This window comes from Poecilia reticulata, linkage group LG13 (assembly GCF_000633615.1).
Source record: "Poecilia reticulata strain Guanapo linkage group LG13, Guppy_female_1.0+MT, whole genome shotgun sequence".
NCBI lineage: Eukaryota > Metazoa > Chordata > Actinopteri > Cyprinodontiformes > Poeciliidae > Poecilia > Poecilia reticulata.
This window is the reverse complement of record NC_024343.1, coordinates 9,383,224-9,392,608: the sequence shown is the minus strand read 5'-3', so window position 1 is coordinate 9,392,608 and position 9,385 is coordinate 9,383,224. Positions and strand designations below refer to the sequence as shown.

Here is a 9,385-nt window from a genome sequence, read left to right as displayed (position 1 = left end):
GTGTGTGTGTGTGTGCGCTAATGGAACCGAAATGCACAGAATTGCGCAACACCTTGTTGAAACAATAATTACTGAGATTATTAATTTTAACACGTTTCGTTGATTTTTAATTATTTTTAATGAAGCTACAAACTTTTAGGATCTTAGTGAATATTTTTGATAAGCCTGTCAGAAGAGGAAGTGCTGGTCTCGCCGTCCTGGCGGCGATCAGTTTGTCACCTGCCGAGATCGACTGGTCGATCGCTATCGACGTATTGGGCGCCCTGCTGTATGTGTTCCTCACTGTACTGAGGGCTCATGTTGACATTTTATTGCAGTCTACACATCTAATTCTCCAGATATAGCCTGACAGGTACTGATTATAAAGTTACAAAGTGAAAAATTAACAGCAATATTTTTGGTTTACTTAGCCTGTCATATAGGGAAAAAAATGCTACTCATTGTTCAAAGTCATATTTTCACCATATTAATACATTTATAAATGTCATAGTTCCAAGCCAAACACTTAATTCAAAAGCTAAACATTTAGTTTACAAGCTAAATACCAATATCAAATGTTTCGTTTAACTAAACATTTATATAGTTTTATATTTATTTAAATATTTAGTTTCAAACTAACACAATTTGTAATTAACAAGCTAAATAGTTTACAAACTAAATATTTAGCTCAAAATTAAATATTTATGTAATTATTTAATTTTAAATATTTATTACTAAATTGTTAGCTTTCAAATGCTTTATGTGACATTTATAAATGTATAATATGAATAAGATGGTAAAAATAACTATGAAAAACAACATTTTTTCCACATCACTGGAAAAAAGTAAACTTTGGAAAAGTTTACTGTGTATCTTCAGCCTGTTGGTATTATCGTTATTGCTGCAACTCAGCAGCTTTGCAGCAGCCATGAAAGGAGCCAGTACACTGTTGGACTCTGAGCTGAGTCAGATTCAGTGTCTTCCCAGAGTTGTCCATTTGACCGTCTGTCTGTTGTGTTTTCCAGGTGCACAGTTTCACAGACGTGTGCTGGGACAAGTGTGTGGATAGTCCAGGCTCCAAGCTGGACTACCGGACAGAGACATGTCTTCAGAACTGTGTGGAGAGGTTCATTGACACCACCCTAACCATCACCAACCGGTTCACACAGATGGTGCAGAAGGGCACTCACTGATCATGGACCTGATCCAGAAGGACGATTTACTCAGAAGCTACTCGTGTCATGTGGATGGGAGAGGACCATATGTTTTGGGCTCTGGAGATGTGGGATGAAGTCTCTTGTTTCTGGATGTAAATCAGTTTGTAAACTCGCACATAATCTATGTTCTGGTGTGAAATCCATGAAAATTGTCAAAGGTTTGACAAAGGTTCTGATAGAATCCAGTGGTCTTACATGATATTAAAATCTTTAAATATTGTGCAAATTTTTTCTGTCTCTAGGTGAAAGACATAGAAATACATAGATGGCTTATACTTTGATTAACGTAACAATCCAGTGTGACACACAGTGGTAAAGGTCATTTTATTTATATAGCACATTTTCAGCAACAAGGGAATACAAAGTGCTTACTGAAAGGTACCTTTTACTATTCCCCATTGTGTTTGGTGATTTTAAAACTAGTGGTGCACCGATTACCGTTTTCTTTTTGATCACTAATCTTTAAAAAAGCTAATATATTGATTCAGTTTTTGACCATTTATCAATAATTTTTTTAAATAACTGACACTGTCAGGTGATATAACGTCACAATGCACCTTCAATGTTCCAATCTTGTTTTATTGAAACATACAGGAGGCAGTTGTCTCACATGAATAAATAATATTTGGGGGGCAGGGGGGGGCTTAGGGATTCTATTTTTGATCCTAATTACTATGACATTAACCATCAAACAAAAAATATGGTTGTTATGATGAAAACTTAGTGGTGGTGTTCAGGTCAGTGAAAACAACATCCCTGGTGTAGTGTGGGAAAAGAACAGCAATAGCGTTTAAGCTCAAAAACAAACTACAAGACAATGATTTCCACAACATATGAAAACATGAAGTTTTGGGTTTGTCCTGATAACTTTGAATTTAGAACAGTTCATTTAAAGTTAGTGAACTAAAGACACAATTTAATTTGAGTAAAAACATAGTAATTGCTGAAGTATAAAGAGGCTGCAACAAGCAAAATACTAGAAATGTTAAAAATCGGAGTGTCCTAATACTCTGCTTTGCAAATTTTTAAGGTTGAGCTAAAATCCCCATTTACTGATATTAAGTCATCAGTTATTAAAAATCTCATTCTGTTTAAAAACTTTAAAATCTACAAAGCTAAATGGATTCATTTCGATCAGTCCTGTTCTTGATATGGGTAATTGCCCAGGGCAGTATTGGAAAGAGGATAAGTGAGCACTATATTAAAAACAGAACTTAGTCATCTGTTGATCCAAGAGCAAGTTTTTATTGCTTGTATTCATGTGCACTCAGCAGCGAGTTGGCACCTTTTACTGAAATGGTTTCCGTAGATGTTTGTATCATGGAAGCAGCCATGAAGAAAAGAAAAAGTGGTAAAAACTGGAAGAGCAAGAAAAAGACAATTTATGCAAGAATCAGCGCTGAGTTTGAATGACTTAAAACATTTTTCTTCAATGAAATACACCTAAAACTATTGATACTGAGACCTAGCAACATCTCCACATCACAATAAAACAGATCTTGCATCAGGCGGAGAATGGACCAGGGCTCATGATATTGAAAAGATTCTAAAAAGCTGAACTATTTTTAGCTTTTTTTTCTGAGAAAAAAACAGACATGACGCTACAGAGTCAAGCTGTTGATATTCTTAGCTGCTCTGAGAGCAGACTTCATGGCAGTTTCGATCCACCCATGAGGAGTTGCTGTGTGTTCCCCGGCGAAGTGCACCCGTCCCTCACTCTGGAACAGTTCTCGTGCGTAGTGTCCCTGCTGGTACGGCATAAACAAGGCAAAGGCTCCAAAGCTGTAAGGGTCCAGGCCCCACTTCTTCACCAGACCTCCTGTGCAGAGCAATCGGATATACTCCCCATGGATTTTCACCAAGTCCTCCAGAGCTACTGCCATCAGATCCTCCTCATTCATGCCTTGAAAAAGGGTGGAGTCATCAGAGCAGGTGTAGGAAGCCAGGAGGGCCCCTGCAGTGGTACCTGGGAACCCATGGCTGGGGTAGTAGATAAAGCGAGACGGTCGGTCAGTGATGCTTTTCCCTCCTCTGATGCCTTCTTTCTCCCAAAAGCGTTCCTTGAAACTGAGCACCACCTTTGTGGAGCTGGCATAATGAACAGAGCGCAGGGCCTCCATCTTGTTACCAGACAGAGGAGGGAAGAAGTCAACAAAGAGGGTCGCCTTGGCTGTGGCCGTAACAAGGGCATAATCCACTGTCACTTTTGACAGGGAACCTGAGTTCCGCCAGTCTTCATATGTTACAGTCACATTAGCCCCGCCTGTTTGATCAATTAGCTTCACTTTGGAGTTCAGCAGGATTGTGGCATTTAAAACTTGGTAGAAAGCTGTGGGAAGTTGGTCAAAACCATCTGTCACTTCAAAGTACCTGAAGAAATCACAGAAAGAATAACTAATTAAATCGTCAAGCAGTTTCCAACAGCCCTCACAGCTCAGAGAGAGAAGGACCTCGCTGCAGCAAACAGAAAGGGGTGGACGGACCACTGTCAGTCTCATACCTTATTTGGAAATGGGACTATTGCAATCCGGAAGTGAAGGGGACACTATTTCCTATACTTCCGTTTTGGTTTTCTTTTGAAATCTGTGATATATTTTCATCTTTAGGAAGGAGTTTCACTCTCAGAATGTATTTTAACTTCTCTCTTTTATTTACCTTAGCGCAGCTCACAGCTTTTAGCAAATTCTGTAGCTTTCGGTGCACTTCTAAATCTGCTCCTTAGTCGCATCTTTTTGGCTTGCTACTGCCTCTAGTGGCGTGGGGGTGGTAACACAACTAATCTAATTACATTACTAAATCAGAATACCACAAAGTCTTTATTACTTATTAATTCTGGCATTACTGGAACAGTAAAAGATTAATTCCCTCACAAAAGAACATACCTTTTCATTTTCTTAAGGAAGAAGAGCTAATTAAATGAGATAAACAAGAACTGAAAGTGATTCCAGTTTCACTTGATGGCCAACCTGTTGAATCTGTGGCATATTTTAAATACATCGAGTCATTCCTGGACAGTCAGCTCAACTTTGCTGAAAACACAGACTATATCTTTAAGAACTGTTCTCAAAGACTCTATCTTTTAAGAAGACCTTGGGGTTACCCAACTTGAGGTTGTCTACAACCTCTAGTTAGGTAGAGGTTGTTGAATTAAAATGTTAAAACTTAAAGTTTTAACTTTTCATCTCCTCGGCTGGTTTGGTCACATGAGCTGCAGACTAACAGACAATCTTTTAAAAATACTTTGAATGGCAGGTATAACAGCAGGTAAAYAGTGGTGAAACCAAAAACATCTCTGTCTCAACTGTTTGCTGAAAGAACATGGAAGATGGCAAGAAATACTTTAGCAGAGATCATCCATCCTCATTATTCATCAGTTTGACCCTCTGAGCTCATGAAGGTGTTACTGTGTTCCTCTGGTAACTAAGAACATCCATTAGAAGTCATTTATTGACAGTGCAATAATTAGTCTTAACCAAACTAAATAATATTTATCTATAGCGTGCTAAGTGTTTTGCTCTGTTCACAAATTGTTGATAATCAATCATATCAATCATTCAATTATATCTTTAATCCAGACACAAAAGTCCATAGAAAAAAGATAAAAACAAGTAAAATAAGAGAAAAATAAAAATAAACATGACATTATTCACTGAGTCACAAATAAATGACGCCAATGATTCCATAATCTTGAAGAGAATCTCACTGTACTAAAAGCAGGATTTACTAAAATTGCAATTATATTATTGCATGACACAGATCATCTACACATGTATTTATACATAAGATTCCTGAGCCCAGCTGCACATGTGGGAACAACATTATGTACAAACATGTGGCCAGCACTGCTCCATCTAGGTACTTTGAGTAGGAGCCTCATGCCATCATTGTAGGACACATAAAGTTTCTGCAGGATACTTTTTTGTATCGTCGCCACAGATGGGCCGTGTAATAATGTGATTTATGAATATGATTTATCATTTTAGAGTTGTAGGAAAATTTCCTCGTTCATAGATTAAATAGTTTCATCTTATTTTTTTCTATATATAAGACTCTACCAACAAAAAGTCTCTCAATAATATACATGGCACTGTAAATAAAAAAAATTGAATTTTTGTTTAACAACCCTCGTTGTAGCAACCTGGGTTGTTATTCTTCTGTACCTAATTAATTTGTTTGTTATTGACTTTTGCTCAATAAAATTTCTTACGTATACACTGCGTATTATTATTATAGTTGATCATGTTGTTTTTCATATCTCGTTATGTCTTTTGTTCCTCCCATAGACATAATATAAGAGTAGACCCCACATTGGCTGCTCCGGCGCAGGAAATACGGCGGCCATCTTGGATCGCTATACCCTCCTACTTTGCTCAATCAAAACAGCAGAAGATGCCTCAGCACTGAGGGATGTTGTTGTTCAGATCAATGGATTTTTGATGTGAGGGCTCCACAGACAACATTTTACAAGTAAGATGGACATATTACTGTGTATATTCTGTGACTAGAATATTACTTTACTGTATTTATGTCCGCTGGTGAGATACCAGCTAATATTAGCTACAGTGCTTGGTGTAATACAGGTTCAGCCGCTATGAAGGATAACTGAGATCCTGTAAATATAAAAAACTGTATTATTCTCTAACATTGACTTAGATTATCTGACACAAGAGCCTATATTAGAAATGAAACAATGTAACACATATTATAAAACGTATATTATGTGTTATACATTCACCAGCAAAGTTTACACAGGTGGTAAAGACTATTATTTATATGTAATCCTTTCACTAGTAAGATACGTCCTAAATCTTCCGTTTTTTGTTTTGAAAGTTTCCTAAAGACACGATGTGAGGAAGAAGTGGGAGAATCTATAAAGAGAGACGGATTCACTGCAGCATGGATGAATCTCGGACCGGATTTTGGACTCAATCTCAGCTGCTGAATCTCTGAAGCTAGAACTCGTTGGCTGAAAAACATATATATATATACACATTGTCATGTTTAGTTCCAGTCGTCGAACCCACAGGAAAGAACACAATCAGGAGAAGTACGTTTCAAAACAATAATATAGTTTATTGTACAGGGGAAAGGGAAAGGGAGTGAATGTGGAGCAGGACTCGGGTAGGGCACCACCAGATCAGCCACAGTAGGTGAGAGGTAGAGGTAAGACGCTGACAAACGAGATGTTGTGGATTATGGCGGGGGCTTACTTTTGAGCAGAGAGAGTGACTTGTAGGAGCAGACAACAATCCGGAGGCGGCTAAGAGAACCTGGGGCCCGCGGGAGGACGGACAGGTAGGTGGCTGTGTGGAGGGCGAGCTGACGGCCGACAGCAGTCCAGAGATGAGCACACCGTGAGGTCACGGACACCATCCGGTACGTACCGCTGCGTCACAGGGGAATCCACGGAGGACAAAGGACCAGGAGGGGAGTGCTCGGGGCTGGCACTGCTTGGTAATACCAAGAGCGTCGTGGAGATGTACACGGGAAAACTTGCAGGAGTTTGCCTTAAACTCCACTCCAGGGAACCGCTGGAAAACCTCAGGCAAAACCTGACAAGGAGAACAAACATAAGCAAAGTCACTACGGGAGCTTAACTCGAGGGCCTCTCACTGGAATGTTTGATTACCAGGTAACACAAACACTCAGGCGCCGAATGTCAGCTCGCCGCTTCTTAAGTAGCCACAGAATCAGTCTCCTTAATGCACCGCAGGTGTGTCTCCAGCTTCTCCCACAGTCTGCTCCAGGGGCTCTGCTCAAAGGTGGCATCTGGTGGGGGAACGAGGAAGCAGCAAACTTCCCAAAACAAAGAAAACAACCAAAACGAAAACAAAACAGAATCCAGCCTGACATACATACTTATAAACATGTATCCCATATATATTATTCAGTATTAATCATTATTTATTTGTGTCATTATTAATCATTATTTATTTGTGTTTGTATAGTTATAAATATGTATTGATATTACTAATTAATTTATTAAATAAATTATGAAYRGCTGTGTGCTTTGTAATATGCTCATCATACATCAATATCAGAATATTCCATTCCTATTCTATTGTTATAGCCACTAAGCATATTTAAATATGCTAAACTATGTATGAAAAACATACTTAAATAATACAATTGTTTATAAATGTAGCTTTGATAGATGATTGAATATGGTTTCCAGTAACAAGAAAGCGTGTTATGATCGATTAAATGCGCTGATACGTCATTGTGCTGCTAAACACATAATGCTGAGTGGAGTGGTGGACCGCTCCAAGATGGCTGCCCTAAATCTCGTCAGTGACAATAGGCGAGAGCGGCCATGAGGCGTCTATCCTTATATTATGTCTATGTATGAGACTGACAGTGGTCCGTCCCCGCCTCTTTCTGTTTGCTGCAGCGAGGTGTACTTGAATATACTTGGATCCGGCGGATCTGACCATTTTCACGGCACTTCTGATCGATTTCTCGATAAAAACTACTCATATAATCATGTCAATGTTGTAACTTTCAGTTTAATCAGCAGCTATCAAAATAAAATAAAAGTAATAAATAAACGAGGTCTTTTTACGCTGTTTTGTGTTATTTTAAACACGAAGACAATCTGTCTTTTTTCAACTTTTGTCTCTTAAGCCTGACAAATAAGTCAGTCAACAAACACAGGTTTCCAACACGTAGTGTGTATTTATAATTTTCCATTTCTGATACAAGAGGATGGAATCTGGCCGATAGCAGTGCAAAAAAATAAAGACTTCCTGAAAAGATCTGAGTGTAGAATTTTTGGTGAATCCCGTTCTAATGTAAAATATGACAGATTACTGGATTAAGGAAATGTCTAGTATGGTATCACACATAATTTTTGAGAATTTGGAAACAGTTGCTTTTTATTTCCCAAAGTTATGGGGGGGAGAGGAGAGAATGAATATTTCAGCCGCCTGAAATAATCTGTTCCCATCTAAAAAATGGAAACAAATTAATTTACCTGCAAGCTTTTAACTGTGTTGATTCCTCTCTTGATCAACAAGTCCTGTGATTTAGATAACATTTACTCTTTATTTGCCAAAGTTAGGAGGGGGGAATTCTGTCAATTCTGTCTAGGTCAATGACAAGTTGTCATAACGAAGACATTTGAATAATGTCAACTTTGTATTAAAAGTGTCATGATTTACCGAATGACACTTTATGACAACAGTCATAAATATTCATGAAGACTTATTCATGTTCATGACAGGTGTTATGTCATGTTTATGACAGTGTCTTATTCACACCCCTTCAAATAAAGTGTTACCAAATTATCTTTGTTATGACAGCTTGACATTAACCAAGAAATCATGATCTGACATAAATTTGTTATAAAAGTATTACCGATTAAACTTTAAAAATTAGCTTCATGTGGGAATATTATATTGCTCTGCAATGTTGTTTAGTCTTAAATTTCTTAATTTAATTGATTCTAAAGTTTTACAGCAATATGTCTACAAAGCACTTACGAACTTAGCATTTGAAACATTATTTAAGGCTGTTTTAAGTAGTGCAATACACCATCTCCACCAGTGAGAGGAAGCAGTGCACAAACAGGCGTGCAGTTTGTTGGTGAAGAAGAAATCTTCCATATTGTGGGAGAAGCATAAACATAAGGATAGAAGATTCACAAGTACACCTCGCTGCAGCAAACAGGAAGGGGCGGGGACGGACCACTGTCAGTCTCTTACCTTATTTGGAAATGGGACCATTGCACTCCGGAAGTGAAGGGGGCGCCATTTCCTATATTATCGGTGGTCTCCCATTTAAATTTTCTTTTTAAATCTGTGATTTAGCTTCATCTTTAGGAAGGAGTTTCTCTCTCAGCATGTATTTCAACTTCTCTTTTTTATTTACTTCAGTGCACCTCACAGTTTTTAACAAAAAAAAACAGTATTTTAGAAGTGCTTTGTGTGCACTTCTAAATCTGCTCCTTTTTCGCATCTTTTCGGGCCTTCTACTGCCTCTAGTGGCGTGGGGGTGGTAGCACAACTAATATAAATACATTACTAAATCAGAATACCAAAGTCTTTAATCCATCCATCCATCCATCCATCCATCCATCCATCCATCCATCCATCCACTTCCGCTTATCCGGGGTCGGGTCGCGGGGGCAGCAGCTTCAGAAGGGAGGCCCAGACTTCCCTGTCCCCAGCCACTTCTTCCAGCTCCTCCGG

The 9,385-nt window shown here is 38.5% G+C and overlaps 2 protein-coding genes across 5 annotated transcripts in view; one reads left to right on the top strand and one right to left on the bottom strand.

Moving 5' to 3' along the window:
* timm8b (translocase of inner mitochondrial membrane 8 homolog B (yeast)) overlaps positions 1-1,416 on the top strand; it is a 3,844-nt gene extending 2,428 nt beyond the window's left edge. For both annotated transcript variants that reach the window (XM_008425261.1, XM_017308268.1), the window contains one exon: positions 1,005-1,416. In XM_008425261.1, coding sequence (XP_008423483.1) covers positions 1,005-1,172 — 168 coding nt within the window. In that variant the 3' untranslated portion in view covers positions 1,173-1,416. The remainder of the gene's footprint in view (positions 1-1,004) is intronic.
* Positions 1,417-1,501: 85 nt separating this feature from the next.
* il4i1 (interleukin 4 induced 1) overlaps positions 1,502-9,385 on the bottom strand; it is a 54,101-nt gene continuing 46,217 nt past the window's right edge. For all 3 annotated transcript variants that reach the window (XM_017308266.1, XM_008425257.2, XM_008425259.2), the window contains one exon: positions 1,502-3,566. In XM_017308266.1, the coding sequence (XP_017163755.1) occupies positions 2,798-3,566 (769 nt within the window). In that variant the 3' untranslated portion in view covers positions 1,502-2,797. The remainder of the gene's footprint in view (positions 3,567-9,385) is intronic.